This window comes from Mercenaria mercenaria, chromosome 4 (assembly GCF_021730395.1).
Source record: "Mercenaria mercenaria strain notata chromosome 4, MADL_Memer_1, whole genome shotgun sequence".
NCBI lineage: Eukaryota > Metazoa > Mollusca > Bivalvia > Venerida > Veneridae > Mercenaria > Mercenaria mercenaria.
The window spans coordinates 65,943,846-65,964,998 of NC_069364.1; the positions used below are offsets into that span (position 1 = coordinate 65,943,846).

Genomic DNA, 21,153 nt, shown 5'->3' on the forward strand with positions numbered 1-21,153 from the left:
TCAAATGGTGTTTTTATGTTTAGAGAGAAATCAAGAGAAATTCTTGTTACGGAAAACGTCACCAGGACTAAACGGTAGAATCTCCTTAACCTTTACCTTGCTATATTTTTAAAATGGATTGGTCTATCATTCAATTTTGGCAGTATTATTCGTTATTCAAAGAGGTGCTCGCTGACTGAATTGCGAACAGTGTAGGACCATGACTGATCTTGTTCTGCACTGGTCGCAAAGGCAGAAACACTTGCCGCCGGAGGGTGGAGTTTAACAGGCGCCCAGATTACTGACCCACAAGTGCCTGTGATATTACATAGGTCACAAACTAGAATTCTTTGTTACAGTACATACATATTGTATGACCATTTGCATTTATTCCCCTTAAAAACTCCCTTTTTCTAAGTTTTGAAAATTGTGCTACAAAACTGGGAAAAAGCTCTAAGTTAGGGGTGTGAAGGGGCGGGGGCTTTAGCTAGGTGTGGTCAGATTACACTAAATAAAAAAACTTGTTAGGCCCAAGTTTTTATGCAGTAATACACTGACAAAACTGACTATAAAATGCTTCTTATATAATGATGCCCAGACAAAACTGAATATAAAATGTTTTCTTTATCTTTGTTGGGTTAAACGTCACACCGACACAAATATGGGTCACATGGGGACCTTCATTGCTTTTTGTGGTAAAGTAGGACCGCAAGTGCTCCTTCGGGCATTATTTCATGCATAGATGGGCTCTTGGGTAGAATACCCGACCTTCCGCCGTAAGCCAGATGGATGACTCACTCGCATTAAAGAATTCTACACCCCAAAAGTGGTTTCGAACCCACATGGGGGGGGGGTAATTTGAAGTCAACGACCTTAATCACTTAGCCTTGGAGACCCCCTATTTATATGGAAAATACACAGAGTACCAACCAATTTCACCGCGAGAACCAGGGGTGGATGATGCAATGTCTCTTATCAAATCGTAAGGAGAACATACGTCTCGCCCGAGGATCGAACGCATGAGCCTAGGATACGTAGATCTGCACTCTACTGAGCTAGCCGGTCAGGATTTTCTATATTGTAATACACTGAAAAAACTGACTATTGAATGCATTTTATCTTAAAACACACACTGTCCCAACTGATTATCAAATACTGGCAAAACTTAGTAATGCCTGCATGTTGTAATAAACTGTCAGGGCCGAGAACTGATTTTTCTATGCTAATACACTGTCAGCGCATACAAACATTTTTATCTTGTTATACACTCACAAAATTGAGTAGTGTTGTTTTTTATTGTAATACACTCACAAAATGTGTTCATGCTTTTTATACTGTAACACGAGGGGTGTTCAATAAATAACCGGAAAAGTGCTCTCGTATCAAAAATCAATGAAACGTTTTTATAGTTCAAGTAAGGGAATGTTTAGTTCATATATTTTTTTTTCTTTGGAGAAACAATAAGTAAATGCCAGCCCCCCGCGGCAGAAGACACCCATGGCGAAAATTAAAGTCATAAAATTCGTGAAGATACTGGATTTCGCCTGATACGCGTAGGCAGATAACCTATTGGTCAAAATAACTCTTTTTTTCTGTTCCTCGGGTATTTTTTTCTGTTCCTCAGGTATTTTTTCATGAGAGATTCATGATTCATTTGTACTCATTTACATAGTCTATTAAAGGAAACAGGAAGAGGCTGATTTATCGAATATGGTAGTGGCTATGACTATTTATCTATTTGCAATTTTCCGATTTATAATGTGGCCATTAAACTTTAGATTCTAACCATGTCTATGATAAAAAAGGAAAAGTGAAATACGACATTTTAAAGCAGGTTTTCAGTTGTTTTCCTAACCTTGCATACGTAGGCTTGGTTAGCAAATTCATTAAAATTGTCCATTCACGTCGTCAAAGTAAGAAATAATTGATCTAGATTAAACATGTCAGTAAAATGTAAGAAACATCGATTTCACAAAAATGAAGAAGGATTTTAATTTGTTATCCATTATTCCGCCTGTGTATCCTTTAAATCAGTGTCAAGATCAAAGGCAGCCTAAACTGATAATCAAAGAAACCTCGTTACGTCTGTTTTGTTACCTCTTTGCAGAATCACTGGCTGGAATTAATGGAATACAAGTACATGATACAAGAAAAAGCGCACTGTGTCGTTTGAAACAACTTTTTTGAATGAAGTATTTCGAAATTTCCTATATTGTAAAATCAGCATTCATTTGCATTTCTTTTAAAAAAATACATCAATATCTGTTCAACTGAAAAGTGTCGTTTCAGATATGGAAAGTTGTATGATAAGAGATTTTCATCAGTTTTACCACACAGAAATCTACGCAGATGTAACATAATTTTCTTAATAAGTCATCCAGTTCATTTCCACACATTGAATAATTTTAAAATTTGCCCGCCATGTGTCTTACTTGATTTTGTTACCAAACAATTTATTTAGAAGTTTTTGAAGAAACTCGAAAACTAGATCCGTTTTCAAAGCGTTTCATTGTACTTGTTAAATTGTAATACACTGATAAAACACAATAATGCTACTAAGTTTTTAATTTGTAATACAGTGACAAAGCTAACAGTAAATACTGAAGTTTAATTTGTAATACAGTGACAAAGCTAACAGTAAATACTGAAGTTTAATTTGTTATACAGTGACAAAGCTAACAGTAAATACTGAAGTTCATTATTTCATATTGTTATTAATATGCACTAGTCACTGAGGAAATTCAGATACCTAGCAATGTTTTTATGGCAGTTTTCTACATGCCAAGAATTCAACGGACGAAGATGTCTTCTCCTCAGTAAAAAAACTTCACGTATTTTCTAGAAATGTTAATTATAACTACTTCGTGATGCCCTTAGTCTTCAAAAATATACTAATAATGCAGCTCTGTTTTATGTGCGTGAAATTAGCCAGAGCAGCCAGAGTAGCCAGAGTAGCCAGAGTTCAGCCAGAGTTCGGCCAGAGTTCAGCCAGAGTAGCCAGAGTTCAGCCAGAGTTCAGCCAGAGTTTAGCCAGAGTAGCCAGAGAAGTCAAAAATCTGGTTACTCTGGCTAGCCAGAGTAGCCAGAGTTCAGCCAGAGAAGTCAAAACTCTGGTTACTCTGGCTGGCCAGAGTAGCCAGAGTTCAGCCAGAGAAGTCATAACTCTGGTTACTCTGGCTGGCCAGAGTAGCCAGAGTTCAGCCAGAGTTCAGCCAGAGAAGTCATAACTCAGGTTACTCTGGCTGGCCAGAGTAGTCAGAGTTCAGTCAGAGTAGCCATAATTCTGGTTACTCTGGCTAGCCAGAGTAGCCAGAGTTCAGCTGGAGTAGCCAGAACTCTGGTTAGTTACTCTGGCTGGCCAGAGTAGCCAGAGTTAAGCAAGAGTTCATCCAGTATCCAGAACTCTGGTTACTCTGGCTGGCCAGAGTAGCCATAATTCAACCAAAGTAGGCAGAGTTTCTAGATTTTTAACATGTTCTGGCTACTCTGTTCAGCCAAAGTAGCAACAGTAGCCCGAGTCACCAGGATATCATTTGCTCTGGTCACTCTGGCTGTTTCTAACAGAGTAGCCAGAGTTCAGCCAGAGAAGCTAGAGTTTCTAGGATTTTAACATGTTCTGGCTACTCTGATCAGCCAGACTAGCCAGTGTAGCCAGAGTAACCAGGTACCATGTATTTTCAGTCTTAGCTAAGTTTAATTATGAAACTTAATATGTCATTTCTATCTAAATAGCGTATTTAAAACTGAATTTCAAGTTAATAACTATTTTCAAGTGGTTAATTAAAGTAGCTCTGGTTACTCTGGCTAGTTAGAGTTTCTAGGGTTTTAACATGTTCTGGCTACTCTGGTCAGCAAGAGTAGCCAGAGTAATCAGGTCCCGTGTTCGCAAAACATTTTCAGTCTTAGCTGAATTCGATCTTGAAAGTTAGTATGTTATTTCTTTCTAAATAGCATGTTTAAAACTGAATTTCGAGTTAATAACTATTTTCAGTTAGCTATTTATAGTAGCCAGAAAAGCCAGAACTCTGGTTACTCTGGCTGGCAAGAGTAGGCAGAGTTCAGCCAGAGTAGCCAGAAGTCTGATTACTCTGGCTGGCCAGAGTAACCAGAGTTCAGCCAGAGTAACACGACTTTATTAGGATTTTAACATGTTCTGGCTACTCATACCAAAGCAGCGTAACATCAATGTTTGAAACTTAATGGCAGACACTAGAACATAGAAGAATACATGCATCCCGATTAATGTTATACAAATAACCATTAATCATATCATTCACTTTCAGTTTTAATATTGCATATGCCATGTTTTTATGATTTACCTACATATCTGCGATATGTCACATGTTTAATTGTTAAGCGCCCTTGAACGTTTATTTTATATTAAATGGGCGCTCAACAAATTTGGATTAGTAATAATAATAATAATAATAATAATAATAATAATGATAATAATCTCATATACTAAGTTTTTTTCTGCAATGGATGCAATATGGTGTTACAGTATTCTAATTGTGGGCGAACGTATGTTTTTAGGCAGTTTCTTTAATATTATTGTTATAAAATTGTACACATTTTTGTATAAATCTGAGAGTGTTACTAGCTTTTGAAGATGTAATATTTCAGTAAGTGTTTCAAAGTTAAGACATCACTAAGATATGAAGCATTTTCTGTAGTTTTTAGGTCTTGATTAAGTAATATATATGGTAAGATGATTTTTTTTTTTTTGAGATTCCTATTACTTCGCATTTATCAGGATTGAATTCCATAGACCAGTTACGTTCCCATTATTCTAATTTTGTCAAATCATCTTGAACTTTGTAAGAGTCTGTTAACGAGTCTATGTTGAGGTATATGATAGTGTCATCAGCAAATAAGCGTATTCTGCCTTTAACAGAGTCAGGAAGGTCATTGATAAAATAAAGAAAGAGACAAGGACCCAACACTGAACCTTGAGGAATCCCCTGAAAGAACTGGTAAAGTGTGTGAGCCTTCAATTACTACAGATTGAGAAAGGTTACTAAGGAAATTGAATCCAGGATAGAGAGATTCTATCGACACAAAGTTTCACGATTTTATAGAGAATCTTGTCGAAAGTTCTCTAGAAATCCATTACAATGAGACCTGTTTGTTTCCAGATTGGATATTGTCAAAAGTTCCTTCTTTAAAGGATAATAGGTGAACCTCACAGCTGTGTTTGGAACGGAAGCTATATTGGAAAGGTGTGAGAAGATTGTTGACTATTTGGATTCTGTCAGGGTTGGTTTTTTGTGAACTAGAGTTCTGGCTACTCTGGCTGAACTCTGGCTACTCTTGCCAGCCAGGGTAACTAGAGTTCTGGCTACTCTGGCTGAACTCTGCCTACTCTGGCCAGCCAGAGTAACTAGAGTTCTGGCTACTCTGGCTGAACTCTGGCTACTCTGGCTAGCCAGAGTAACCAGAGTTTTGACTTCTCTGGCTACTCTGGCTAAACTCTGGCTGAACTCTGGCTACTCTGGCTGAACTCTGGCCGAACTCTGGCTGAACTCTGGCTACTCTGGCTGAACTCTGGCCGAACTCTGGCTACTCTGGCTACTCTGGCTGCTCTGGCTAATTTCACGCACATCTCTGTTTTGTATAGAAAATTGTTAACCACTTGTGTTAAAAATTCACATCATACATTTCAGTGAACTACAAGGTATTAGCTATGCACTAAGAGCATACCTAGTAATGGTTGGTTTTTTGTGAACTAGAGTTCTGGCTACTCTGGCTGAACTCTGGCTACTCTTGCCAGCCAGGGTAACTAGAGTTCTGGCTACTCTGGCTGAACTCTGCCTACTCTGGCCAGCCAGAGTAACTAGAGTTCTGGCTACTCTGGCTGAACTCTGGCTACTCTGGCTAGCCAGAGTAACCAGAGTTTTGACTTCTCTGGCTACTCTGGCTAAACTCTGGCTGAACTCTGGCTACTCTGGCTGAACTCTGGCCGAACTCTGGCTGAACTCTGGCTACTCTGGCTGAACTCTGGCCGAACTCTGGCTGAACTCTGGCTACTCTGGCTACTCTGGCTGCTCTGGCTAATTTCACGCACATCTCTGTTTTGTATAGAAAATTGTTAACCACTTGTGTTAAAAATTCACATCATACATTTCAGTGAACTACAAGGTATTAGCTATGCACTAAGAGCATACCTAGTAATGTTTTTATCACTACACCCTACGAACAGTTGGTCCTCTCCTGAAAATACCACACACATAGGCGCCTTCTCCTCAATCAGACACTGCATGTAACTGCCAAACATGTCGATTCTTATCACAGCATTATTTCCGTAGTCTGCAACAATAATGCAGCACTGTTTGTGAAAGCAAACACTGACAGGACAAAACAATTCCGGGTTGCCATAACATCCTACGCCAGTGAACTCTGATAAAATGTCCCCATTTGGTGCATGTAGTGCTACTTTGTGAGCGGCTGGATATGCAAGACACACTGTTCCGTCATTTTCGTTTACAGCTACACATGTAGGACCAGGTGTCTCCTTCTTTTTCCATACACAATGTTTATAGTCTACCAGATTCATAGAAATCACACAACCTTCACATGCTTCGAATGAAAATACGTTTGGACTATTCAGTAGACAAATCAAGACCTTTCTGCCTAAGGAAACATATGCTACGCTGTGTGGGTATTTATCGAAAGTTTTCAACTTTGTTTTAGCCCTTTCCATTGTATCAAATTTATAAATGGACTTCCACATTGTAAAATATACGTCACCCTCAATAAACTTCAAATCTAAGCATTGATCCGAGTAGTTGTCCAGTACCAGAAATTCTTCCGCTTTTGATGTTTTCCAGTTGTGGTAATATAGCTTGCCATAGTCTGAGAATGCTGCAAATAGTCTATCTGGCCACACTGAAATGGTATGGGCATTTCTGGTATTTGGTATATTCCCAGTTATCTCATTCAGTTTACGTGTGCCCTGTGCCTTTTTCCTAGAAACATTCTGTCCGATCATATTAATCTGTATACTTGATACACCAGCTTTAAATGTCATGTGTTCATAATCTTCCAATGGAAAATATTTTCTTGATATAATTGACTCCATCTTTGTGTACAGTCCTGCGCCCAAAATCTCATTATCATCTCCAAAATCAAGAACATTCTGGGTATGATCAACAATACCTTGAGCTTCAATGATTTTGCTTTGTAATTCTTTTCGTTCCTGTAAATAGTAGATCTTTGCATTCTTGCTGTTTTCTACTATCTCTTGTTTCAATTTTTCTGCATTCTCTTGAAGTTCTGCAATAACATTCTCTACTCGCTTATTTATGTCAGCGATGTTAGATTCCCGGTTAAGGTCAGTTTTCGTTAAAAACTTGTCTGCTGTTAAAATATCTGTCTTCAGTTTGTCAACTATGCTTTTTGTCTCAGCAAGTTTAGTTGACAAGATTGCTCGTCTCTCATGTACCTTTTCGGCAATGCCCAGTGTGTTATGGTTTTCATGTTCAGTCAATTTACAAACAACACAGAGAAGTGAGTTACAGTCTTTACAAAACATCTTGATTTCATCTCTAGTATGACTACGACAATAAGATTTTTTCTGTATCTTACGAATGTTAACATCTGTCCCCTCGATGCAGTTATCCAACTGTAATAGTTTGTGTTCACGCGAGACCTTCATTTTCATGTGAGCAGTTGCACACCTTTCACAAAAATGTTCCTCGCAGTCAGTGCAATAATGAGTGACATCATGTCCACTGCCGCAAATATCACAGTCTATTTCATTGCTCGACATATCTCCAGGCTTTATGTAGAAATTGGACTGAAACGCCTTTACCCCACCCATCGGTGTCACTGTACTAACACGACATAGTGGGCATTCAAATTTTCCTTCTCGACCATTTCTAAGTACGTACTCCTCCAGGCACTGCAGACAAAATGTATGGTAACATGGTAAAAGTTTTGGAACTTTGAAAGCACTTAAACATATACTGCAATCTAATTTGTACACAGTTTTCGCTTCCTTTGCTTTGTTTTCACACTCCGACATTGTAACCTTAAGACTAATGCACTAAAATTGTCAGAGTGCCACTTTTGTGGCCTGAAACCTACTCAATTTAGGATCGATATGGAACGTTAAATATTTCATTACTAAAAACGTTTGACGAAATGTAAATAGTTGTTATTTTGTACATTTATTGACGTCATTTCCGCCGTGACGTCGTCTGCGTGATATTTCGAGCCATATATGATTTTCAATTAGGCGTAAAAATGTTTGTTTCCGGTAACATTCTCATAAAAAAGGTAGGTCGGTAATTTTTTGTATTATTATTATTATTATTATTATTATTATTATTAAGTGGGACTTTTCGGAAATTATTTTTGCGTCAAAAAATGAATACAAATTAGGGGGTTATGCCTTTAATTAATATGCTGATTTTTAACATCACTGACCATGTTTAAAGTATAAAAAGTGCAATTTTGCAACATTTTGTTAAAAAGTTGAGAAAAAAAAATCTCTAAGGCCATAAAACATTTAGGGTCGGGCCAAAATTTAGGGTAGGTCGGGATACCGGAAACAAACATTTTCTTTATGCGCCTTACGTTGGTAATTATAAAAGACTGTATTTCTATAATAAAATGCGTGAAAACAAATTTTCGGTACACTGGACCCTCGTTTATACTGTCTTGCATGAAATACATAATGGTTAAATTATATAATTTGTAGGAAATATATTGTACGAAACGAGTTCTGAACGGGATTTGTGATAATGCAGACTGTTTACTGAGCTTTATCATTGAATCTAGACAGTGAAGTTTGTATAAATAAATAAAAAAGGCAATCATTCATTGAATGTTTGAGAACTGTAGACCTTTTAGTGTCTGTCACTTCAAACTAGAAAGAACATAAGCTCGAGATGGTACAGCGCAATACGATAGGTAAACAAGAGGGTCATGATGGCCCTGTATCGCTCACCTGAGTAATGTGAGCTACATTGACAAGTGTAAGAGATCAGGTAAGAAAGGCAAATGTAAGTAAGCATTGAAATCTTTTCCAAGTTGTGTGAACATGTTTCAAATGTCAAACTGATGCTAAAATATTAAGAAAGTAGGTCAGTAGGTCACATATATGGTCACTGAAAGTCAGTGTTAAGATTGGTGTTCAAAACTGTACATGTCATCCAAATTGCAAGGCTGTATCTTAAAAAACAGAAAGTAGGTCAGTAGGTCAAGGTCATTTAGGTGACCTCTAATCACTCGGAGTCATCAGGCAATTATAATAATTTTTGAAGTATTTTTTCCTATATAACTCATATAACAGGTGACCCCGGGTCCCTTTTCACCTCAGGGGCATAATTTGAACAATCTTGTTAGAGGTTCACTACACAATGCTACATACCAAACATCAAAGGCCTAGGTCTTGAACTTTCAGTCAAAATGATTTTTAAAGATTTTTCCTATATAAGTCTATGTAAAACTTGGTACCCCCAGGGTAGGACCTCTTCATACCTCAGGGGCATAATGTGAACAATTTCTGTAGAGGACTACTAGGCCATGATACATACTAACTATCAAAAGCCGTTTTAGGCAAGAAGATTTTTTTTTTAATTCTATATAAGTCTATGTAAAACTTAGGATCCCCTGGGTGGGGCCTCTTTTCAACTCAGGGGCTTTGAATAACCTTGGTAGAGGACCACTAGGCAATGCAACATACCAAATATCAAAAGCCTAGGCTTTGCAGTTTCAGACAAGAAGATTTTTAAAAGTTTTTTCCATTATAAGCCTATGTAAAACTTGGGAACCCCGGGGCGGGACCTCTTTTTACCCCAGGGTATTAATTTGAACAATCTTGGTAGAGGACCACAAGGCAATGCTGCATACCAAATATCAAAGGTCTAGGTTTTGTGATTTCAGACAAGAAGATTTTTAAAGTTTTTTCCTATATAAGTCTATGTAAAACTTGGGATCCCAGGGGCTGGGCCTCTTTTCACTCCAGGGGCATAATTGGAGCAATTTTCATAGAGAACCATAAGTTGATGTCACAAGCCAAATATCAAGGCGCTATGCCTCGCGAATTTGGACAAGAAGATTTTTAAAGTTTTTCCTTTCGATTGCCATGGCAACCAGAGTTCTGTCACGGATTTCAATTCTTTGGGCAATTTTGAAAGGGGACCGCCCAAGGATCATTCCTGTGAAGTTTGGTGTAAATCTGCCCAGCGGTTTTGAAGTAGAAGATATTTCTTAGAAATTGTCGACACATGATGCACGACATACGACGGCCATCGAGCGGTCACAAAAGTTGACTCAGGTGAGAAAAAAAATGACTATTCCTGGACCTCTTGTTCCAGTGTTTCCAAAAAGCAATCGAGTTTTAGGTGGAGGTCTCCTGAACACTCTAGAAATGATGCTAAGCATATTATGTTTTATAAAATTTACAGTAATTTGGTTGGTACATTTCTCCCTTACCTCCAAACTCTTGTTAGGATTGCCCGCATGACCCATATTGCTTCTGCCAGGTTCATGTTGGCAAAGGTTATTTTCAATTTTCTTTTTTTCCTGAATGGTACAGTACCCTGGAATGATCAGCCTCGTCACATTGCTGTCATGCCTAGCTTAGACAGGCTGTCTCTGAATGAAACTATTAGGTTTAAACAGGAGATGTTTTAACATTTTCGACTTTCTTATTTTTACCTTATTTTACACGTAACATGCTATCTGCTTTTATTTCACGTTTCACTATCTACTAGGAACTTTCAAATTATTGTTTTACTAGTTCCTATTTATTATCATAGCACACACTCTTGTCCATAACACTAGAAAGTCGGGTGTGAGGGTAACGATAAATAGAGCAATGCTCATTTCTTATTTTCAGTCTAAAGGTCACTGTGACCTGGACTATTTAGCTACTGACCCCAGCAAAATGCTGGTCATCTACTTGCCACTGGCAGTCATCTGTAGGCCAAGTTCAGACATCATTTTCAGTCTAAAGGTCACAGCGACCTTGACCTTTGACCTACTCATCCCAAAATTAATAGAGGTCATCTATTGAACACAAACACTCTATGAAGTCTGAGCATTGTTATACCAATCGATTCTCTAGTTATTGATCGGGAACCATATGGTCTACCTACCAACCGACCGACGAGCAAAATTTTGAAGCGGTGAGGGGGATAAATATTAATTTTAAGCCACCGATGTTTGCTCCAGTTTGGCTATTAAATGTTCGTAAATCTTCCAGATACAGTGCTTTCAAGCAGCTTTAGTGACTTTTCATCCAGATTTATTATAGTGTGTAGAAAAGGTAAGTGAACAGCTTAACAAGTGAATTCAATTTTGAGTAACTCATTCAACCCAGCAGGAAAACTATCTAAGCCAACTTGTAGTGGGCGACAAATACGCTTTAAATCTAGCACACCTTAAGCTAGATACAAAAACATCTTGGTTTGCTTATGTGAACTATAACCAAACAGGACCCACAGAGACTAGCAAAGGAAGAAACTACGTAGATTATAAAAAATATATTTATTATACATGTATATGTACAAATACATTACACTGATACAGAATGTACTACAAAAATATTTCAAGATAAAATTCTAATAAATAAATTAAATTTGTACATATTAGTGTAAAACATAAAATTGAAACAACAAACTACATGCAAGCCTGCAGACTTATGTTAAATTGTTGGAAATTTAGAAATAATAAACTACCTAGGAAAATGAAACAAATATTTTTAGTTCTATGTAGCTCTAGTACATTTATGGACAAAACTCTTGTAAATTATGCAGAAAAACACTTGGATCTGTTAGATATGCAACAGAAATGTGATGTGAAACAGAAGGAATTCAGCTTTTTGTAACATCTTACAAATTTTTACATGATTATTTTATGATTTTGTATGTCCCTGTCTGTTTTCAAATTTCTGAAACCTTGCTGTTCATCTAGAGGAATGTCCCTTTAAATACTTAACAAGTGCATGCTTTCAAAATGTTGACAAACAACGTTTTTCAATAACATCTTCTTCTTTAAATCATAATAACTAGGCATGACATGACCGCTAAATTATAAAACTGAAATTGGAACCCAGTCTCAGAATACAAGCTAGCCATTGATCAATTAAATCAACCAATCAAATACAGGAATTTTGAGACTAGTTACAAAACTGAGTTTATAACCTTGGACCCAGGATTTTTATAAAGGTTTAAGTATAAACTGATAAAAAATACAAAATGATTTGTTGATATTTTACAAATTACAGTCAAACTTCGTTTGCTCAAACTCGATGGGACAGGCAAAATTAGTTCGAGTTATCAGTAGTTCGAGTGTTGGAACAAAATAATTATATAGAAAGCGAAGGGTGGTGTTTGATTTATTTGAGTTTGACTGAAAATAAATCGAAGAAGGGATGCGGGGAATCTTATGCCTACTTAAGACATGCTCTAATAATCTAATTTACATCTATTTTATTTTTAACACAGAGATTTTATTTTTATAATTCTTCCATATCAAAAAGTGCATTTACCTCCTTTTGTTCAATCAAAAATTAATTCTTTATAACCACAGGAAGATTTCCATGTAGTGTATATTTCATATTTATTATCGAAGAATTTCTATACAAAATATTATTTCAAGACTTACAAAATGTTTTCTTGTGCAAAGAAATTATTGAGTGTCTCACAAATGAATACGCTACTGCCACTAGGAAGACTTCTTGTGTAGTTTATTTGTATTCTGTGATTAAATGTGGAAAATGTTTCAAGATTATTAAGAATGTCATGCATGATATGAATAATATCAACATTATGAATGCAATAATTATGTGTAGTTGGTTTATCTTATCCCCTATCCAATGAAAACTAAGTCTTGAATTCATAACAGTGACTTTTACCCTTTAGTGCACAAACCTACCTTTTTCATACCTGCCTTTTAGATGGATGTATGTGAAATGTCATTGTTAGAAAAAGGATTCTGTAAAAAACCCTTTCTTTTATTTAATGACAAACATAAATAACTTAAAAGGTTTTTATAGACACTCAGATCTAATATTGACTGTAGTTTTATATCATGTAACCTATGAAAACCTGAAGTTTTTACATGTAACCCTATGACAATCTAGACTTTCTACATGAAAGCTTAGTTTTTACATGTAATCTATGAAAACTTAAAGACTAAACATTCGGATGCGCAGGCTGGTCTGGATCCATGCTGTTCGCAAATGCACTATGTTGGTTTTCTCATGGTGCGGCTCAGTTAATAAAGTGGATGTGTTATCTTTAACAAAGGAATTCATTAAAGATATACAAGAAAAACATAACAAATCATTAAACAAGAATTCCAAGATGGTCATAGGTCGCTCATCTGAGTAACATACTATAACAGTGTAATCATGTTTTACCTAGTAATTTCATGGAGACAAATATTCTGACCAATTTTCATTAAGATTGAACCAAAAATGTGGCCTCTGGAGTGTAAACAAGCATTTTCTTTGATTTGACCTAGTGACCTAGTTTTTGATCCCACATGACCCAGATTTGTACTTATCCAAGATTTTATAACAAGAAATCACAGAGTGATCTTGGCGCCCGCCATTGAGACATTCTTGAATGTTCCATATTTCAAGACTAATATAAAAATCTCTAATATTAGAGATACACTAGAAATGCCTTACCAACATATGTTACCACAGAAAAATGTATTTACTTTTTACATAGGACTAATAATAGGAAAGTTAGAAAAATACTTAAAATATTGAAAATCTAAAAATAGAATTTCTAAAAATAGACTAATTCTTGGAAGTTAATGGGAAGTAACTCAGTACAAAAGAGATGACACCATTAATGAGTTATACGCATTTTTTTCTTATTACAGAAAAAGAGAATGCACATATAATTATTTATTTTATAACTAATAATTAAACCCATAACATAAACAAGAGAGATGACATCATTAATGATTTCTATGCAATTATTGTTTTTTTCTTATTATTGAAACAAAGAATGCACATATAATTACTTATATTATATCTAATATCTAAACCCAGAAAGTTCATTACTAAACAAATTAATCATCAATCCACTATGGTAGTCACTGTTGAGTTGTAATAGGAAAATAATGGACAACTTGAATCATTATCTCATTAGTGTCTGCAGACTTTATGACCCTTCTACAGGTAAGGCCATAAAAAACAATTAACTACTCGGAGGGCCACTGGATATATAATTATATTAGAAATCAAAATAAACAAAGGGCCATAACTCATTAAAAATTGTTGAACTAGTCTGATTATTAGGGGGACACAACTAGGGTACCAATAAATCATTTTGACAAAGTTTGGTCAAAATCCACCTAGTAGTTTCTGAGGAGATGCGATAACGAGAAATTGTTAACGGACGGACGGACCACCGACGCAGAGTGATGATGGTGGGCTAAAAACAAACATTCTGACAAAGTTTAGGGAAGATTCCTGCGGATATACAAGCTTTTCCTTTGATTTGAACCCCACATGGTCCAGATTCGAAATGGTCCAAGACTTTATGATAACAAACATTCTGACCAAGTTTTACGAAGATAAAATAAAAAATGTTGCCCCATAAAGTTTAAACAAGCTTTTTTTTTATTTGACCTTCTGACCTAGTTTTTGACCCCACGTGACCCACATTCCAGATCGTCAAAGACTTTATGATAACAAACATTCTGACCAAGTTTCATAAAGGTAGAATCAAAACCATCGAGTGTAAACAAGCGTGTTCTTTCCTTTGACCTGGTGACCTAGTTTTTGACCCCACATAAACCAGATAAAAATTCTTATGAGATTTCATGCAGACAAACATTCTGACAAAGTTTCATGCACATCACGTGAAAAATAAAACCCCTACTGCATAAGCAAGTTTTTCCTTTGATTTAAACAGTTGACCTAGTTTTTAACCCCTGATGATTCAGATTCGAAGTTGGGCTAAAGATCATCAAGATAAACATTTTGACCAAGTTTCAAGAAGATAGGGCCATAAACTCTTGAGTGTTATCAAGCTTTCCCTTTGATTTGACTTGATGACCTAGTTTTTGACCAAACATGACCAAGATACAATCTTGACCTAAAGGTCATCAAGACAAATATTCTGACCAATTCTCATGAGTTTCAAACTTAAACTGTGGACCCTAGAGTGTTTACAAGATTTTCCTTTGATCTAGCCTATTGACCTAGTTTTTAATCCCACATGACCCAGTTTCAAACTCGGCCTAGAGGTCATCAAGACAAACATTCTGACCAAGTCTTGTAAAGATAGAGTGATACCTGTGGCCGAGAGTGTTCACAAGATTTTCCTTTGATCTGACCGGGTGACCTAGTTTTTGACCCCACATGACCCAGATTTTGAACTTGGCCTAGAGGTCATCAAGACAAATATTCTGACCAGTTCTCAAGATTTTCCTTTGATTTGTCCGGTTGATCTAGTTTTTGACCCCACATGACACAGATTTTGAACTTGGCCTAGAGGTCATCAAGACAAATATTCTGAACAAATCTCAGGAGTTTCAAATCTTAACTGTGGTCTCTAGAGTGTTAACAAGATTTTCCTTCTGCCTGGCCTAGTGACCTAGTTTTTGACCCCACATAACCCAGTTTCAAACTTGACCTAGAGATCATTAAGAAAAACATTCTGACCAAGTTTTATAAAGATTGTGTCACAACTGTGACTTCTGTAGTGTTCACAGGCTTTTCCTTTGATTTCACCGAGTGACCTAGTTTTTGACCCCACATGACCCAGATTTCAAACTTGACCTGGAGATCATCAAGACAATCTGACAACGTTTCATAAAGACTGAGCAAGAACTGTGCCCTCTAGAGTGTTTGCAAGCTTTTCCTTTGATCTAGCCTACAGACCTAATTTTTGAACCCACATGACCCACTTTCGAACTTGATCTAGAGATCATCAAGGCAAACATTCCGACCAAGTTTCATAAGGATTTGATCACAACTGTGGCTAGAACGTTCTAGTTTGATAAAACTGGTCCTAATGACAGTATTCCATGTACTTTTTCCCCATGTGCTCCTTGCATTATTTTATCATGGGCGGACACCCGGGTAGAACCAAGACCTTCCGTAAGCCAGCTGGATGGTTTCCAAAACCATATGAAGAATTCAACGTCCCGAGGAAGGCTCGAACCAACATCGGTGAGGTGCAAGTGATTCAAAGTTAGCGACCTTAACCACTCGGCCATAGAGGTCCCAAGTAAAACATTGGTATTCAAGCATGCAAAGGGAGAACATAAATGTTTGAGTCATCCAAGGTCTCAAGTAAAAACAGCTTGCGTTTATTATAACATTTAACGTCCATATCTATGTGCCATACAATTTATCAATATACATACAGATCAGGATACCGAAATACCAAAGCCATTTACGCAGTTTGAATTTTCGCGGTTTGCAAAGAAAAATGTTGTTTACGTTTTCTAGAAAATGTGGGAAAGATATGTCAATGATTATTTGATAAAACCTGACACATTCGCAATGTATGGGTAGACGCATTTATCAAAAACCTGTCAAAATGTGGATGTAGAAGTCAAGCATGATATTTGAACATTACGATGATTTCAAAAAACCGTTACAACAAGGACTAGAATACCCTTACACAATCCCACCGAGACTCTCTTTCTCACCTACCCCATACTCGCAGCATCGCTGTTTGGCTCATAGTTATGCTGCTCGTCTATCTGGTGTACAGTTCAAAATCATCCACGTACGCCCCTGGAGTAGGAACCCCAAGTGCCCCTTCGGGCATTATTTCAGGCATAGGCAGGCTCTTGGGTAGAACAACCGACCTTCCACCGTGAACCAGCTGGATGACTCGCTCACATTCAAGAATTCTAGAATGATGAATTATTTCAGACGCAATGTCTCTCATCAAATAGCAAGGAGAACGTACGTCTCACCCGAGGATCGAACTCATGAGTTCTGTACTTTACTGAGCTAAGCGAGCAGGATTTTCTATATTGTAATCCACTGAAAAAAAACTGACTATTGAATGCATTTAATCTAATATCATACCCTGTCACAACTGATCATAAAATGTGTGGAGGGGGGTAATAAATTGAAAAAACTCAGTAATGCCTATATACTGTAAATATACTGTCACGGCCGAGAACTGATTTTTCTATTCTAAAACACTGTTAAAACATACATATTTATCTTGCCATACACTCATAAAAACACAAAGTGCTCTCTTAAAGGATTTAAATTTGTTATCCATTTTTCCACCTGTGTATCCTTTAAATCAGTATCAAGATCAAAGGCAGCCTAAACTGATAATCAAAGAAATCTTGTATGTCTGTTTTATTACCTATCTGTTTGCAGAATCATAGGCTGGAAGTACTGAAATGTAAGAACATTATGCAAGAAAATAAAGGCATTGTATTGTTTTTTTAAAACACATAAAATGTAGAAAACCTTTCTGAATGAAGTATTTCGAAAATTCCTATATTGTAAAATCAGCCTTCATTTGCTTTAAAATAAAAAAAAATCTATGAATTATGTTCAATTCTAACGTGACTCGATTTGATTTCCAGTTAAACAAAGAAGGAAATCGCACTCTGTATATTCTGCAACAAACAACGGTTGAAGCGCGGACCGGTAAGAGAGTATTACGACATCAAAAATGACGTCAAATTGCCGCATGACGTCCGATATATTACTCCTCGGGTAAATGAAGTACAGCATAATATTTATTAAAATATGTCAATGAGCATTTAACTGGAAAGTGTCTTTTCAAATGTGAAGTTTTTCATCAGTTTTACCACACAGAAATCTACACAGACGATATATAATTATTTTCTTGATAACTCTTCCAGTTCATTTTCACACATGAAAATTTTCAAAATTTGCCCGTAATGTATCTTACATTATCTTCTTACCAAATAATTTACTTTTATGCTAAATACAAATTCCTGAAAAATCTCAAAAACTAGATCCTTTTTCCAAGCTTTTCACTGTACTTATTAAATTGTAATACACTGATAAAACACAATAATGCTATTTATTTTGTACATCTATATACAGTGACAAAACTGACACTAAATACTGAAGTGCTTTATTGTTTATATATTGGTATTAATATGCACTAGTCGCTGAGGAAATTCAGATACAGAGTGATGTTTTTTTCTGGCAATTTTCTACATGCCACCTCCTCCTCAATGAAAATTTTATTGTCTTCCAGAAATTTTAATCATAACTACTGCATGATTTCCATAGTATTAAACAATAATGCAGCAATGTTTTGTTAAGAAAACTGTTAACCGCTTGTGTTACGAATTCACGCCATATATTTCAGTGAGCTGCAAGATACTAGCTAGTCAGTAAGAACATAGCTGGTAATGTGTTTCTTACTATATCCTACGAACAGTTGGTCTTCTTCTGAAAATGCCACACACATAGGCGCCTCCTCGTCAATCAGACACTGCACGTAACTACCAAGCATGCTGATCCTTATCACAGCATTATTTCCGTAGTCTGCAATAATAATGCAGCATTTTTTTGTGAAAGCAAACGCTGACAGGACAAAACTTTTCCGGGTTACCAGAAAATCCTACGCCAGTGAACTCTGATAAAATGTCCCCATTTGGTGCATGTAATACTACTTTGTGAGCGGCTGGATATGCAAGACACACTGTTCCGTCATTTTCGTTTACAGCTACACATGTAGGGCCAGGTGTCTCCTTCTTTTTCCATACATAATGTTTATAGTCTACTAGATTCATAGAAATCACACAACCTGCACATACTTCTAATGGAAATACTTCTGGATTATTCAGCAGACAGATCAATACTTTCCTGTCAAAGGGTATATAAGCTATGCTGTGTGGGTATTCATCGAAAGTCTTCAACTCTGTAGTAGCCCTTTCCATTATATCAAATTTGTACAAGGACAGGTCCCTTGTAAAATATACGCCACCTTTAATGATCTTCAAATCTAAACATCTGTCCTTTTTTTTGTCCAGTTCAAGGAATCCTTCTGCTTTAGATGTTTTCAAGTTGTGATAATATAACTTGTAATAGTCGGAGAATGCTGCAAACAGTCCATCTGAACACAGCGAAATGGTATGTGCGTGTTTGCTATCGGATATAGTCCCAGTTATCTCATTTAGTTTACGCGCAATGTGTGTCTTATTCATCAAAACATTCTGTCCAATAAGATTAATGTGTACATTTGATACATCCGCCTTAAATGTCAGATGTTCATAATCTTCCAGTGGAAAACATTTTCTTGATATAAGTGACTCCATCTTTGCATGAAGTCCCGCGTCCAAAACCTGACTATCATCTCCAAAATCAAGAATATTCTGGGTATGATCAATAATTCCTTGACCTTCCATGATTTTGCTTTGCAAGTCTTTTTGTTCCTGTAAATAGTAGTATTTTGCCTTTTTGTTGTTTTCTACTATCTCTTGTTTCAATTCGCCTGCATTCTCGTGAAGTTTTGCAATTACAGACTCTACTCGTTTATTTATGTCAGCAATGTCAGATTCCTGGTTCTTATCAATTTTTGTTAAAAAATTGTCTGTTGTTGAAATATCTGTCTTCAGTTTGTCAACTATGCTTTTTGTCTCTGCAAGCTTAGTTGACAGTATGGCTCGTCTCTCGTGTACCTCGTCGGCAATGCTCAATGTGTTATGGTTTTCATGTTCAGTTAACTTACAAACAACGCAGAGAAGTGAGTTACAGTCTTTACAAAACATCTTGATTTCTTCTCCAGTATGTCTAGGACAGCAAGACTTTTTCTGTATTTTACGAGTGTTAATACCTGCTTCCTCACTGCAGTTATCCAACTGTAACAGTTTGTGTTCACGCGAGACCTTCATTTTCATGTGAGCAGTTGCACACCTGTCACAAAAATGTTCCTCGCAGTCAATGCAGTAATGAATTGCATCATGTCCACTGCCACAAATATCACAGTCCATTTCATTGCTCGACATATCTCCAATCTGTATGTAGAAATTGGACTGAAAAGCCTTCACTCCATCCACCGGTATTACTGTACTAACACGACATAGTGGACATTCAAATTTTCCTTCCCGACCATTTCTAAGTACGTACAGTACTCTTCCAGGCACTGCAGACAAAACGTATGGTAACATGGTAAAAGTTTTGGCCTTTTGAAAGCGCTTAAACAAATACTGCAATCTAATTTTGGCACATTTTTCGCTTCCTTTGCTTCTGTCATTGTTCTATGTTGTTAACAAGCACTCTGTATTTCTCATTCTTGTTTTAGGGTCACTCATTTTTGAAAGACCCTGCGTCAAAATAACATGAAAGCACCTTCCAACACCTTCTACTTTCGTTTTCGAATGATACACTTGATTTTTCAAACGCGAACATCCGCCTGTTCTACTTTCGTTATCGAATGATACACTTGGTTGAAAGACTTCAGAATATGTTCTGAATTATAGTCGTTTACGTGATATATGGGGTCACAAATTTCTCATTTTAATTAATCTTATTTTATAATAAAGGTCCAATATGAAAAAAAAAGATCGCGTGAGATTATGAAAACGATTTATTCCAAAATATTTTTGTATTTAAATTGATTTGCAAAAATGACAAGACATTGTCTTGCCGCAACGTTAAGTGGATGCTTTGGTCGAGAGGAGAGGGCTAAGACGCTTTCCTTCAGAGGTGAAGGTCCCGGGTTCGATTCCTGGCCACTTCCATTGCGTTTTGTCCTTGGGCAAGGCACTTTATCACGATTGCCTCTGTCGACCCAGCTGTAAATGGGTACCAGCAAATTGCTGGGTGTAACTAGGGTATTATTAGTTTCAGCTGTTCTAAAACTAAGTCGTTCCAAAGCTCTACAGGGCTTATGTTCATTGTTTCACAAAGCGACGGTAAATAAAATTTAACTTTACCTGGCTATTAACTTTTAATGGATCGAATTTCAGCCGTGTTTTCGTTATCTATCTTTCTATCTGATCCATCCATCCATCCCCCTGTCGAGTATTATGGACAAGAGTGTGTGCAATGATCAGTAAAGGAGAATATTAAAACACTACTAGGAAAAGTCCTAGTAGTAAGAACGTGCAATCAAAGCAGATAGCATATAAAGTGTAAAATAAGGTAGAAGAGTTTAATTCTGAAACAGCCTGATTTTGAGTCCAAGCGATATTATATACCTTATTTTACACTTGTTTGATTAGTGTTTCAATAGTTCC

The 21,153-nt window shown here is 36.7% G+C and overlaps 2 protein-coding genes across 2 annotated transcripts; both read right to left on the minus strand.

Moving 5' to 3' along the window:
* Window positions 1-4,417: 4,417 nt before the first annotated feature.
* On the minus strand, window positions 4,418-8,128 carry LOC123553457 (uncharacterized). Its single transcript, XM_045343163.2, has one exon. It carries the CDS (start codon window positions 8,000-8,002, stop codon window positions 6,125-6,127), a length of 1,878 nt encoding a protein of 625 aa, XP_045199098.2. The 5' UTR covers window positions 8,003-8,128; the 3' UTR covers window positions 4,418-6,124.
* A 9,143-nt stretch (window positions 8,129-17,271) lies between these two features.
* On the minus strand, window positions 17,272-20,227 carry LOC123552021 (uncharacterized). Its single transcript, XM_045341390.2, has one exon. The coding sequence runs from the start codon at window positions 20,080-20,082 to the stop codon at window positions 18,445-18,447; it is 1,638 nt and encodes a 545-aa protein (XP_045197325.2). The 5' UTR covers window positions 20,083-20,227; the 3' UTR covers window positions 17,272-18,444.
* Window positions 20,228-21,153: the final 926 nt, after the last annotated feature.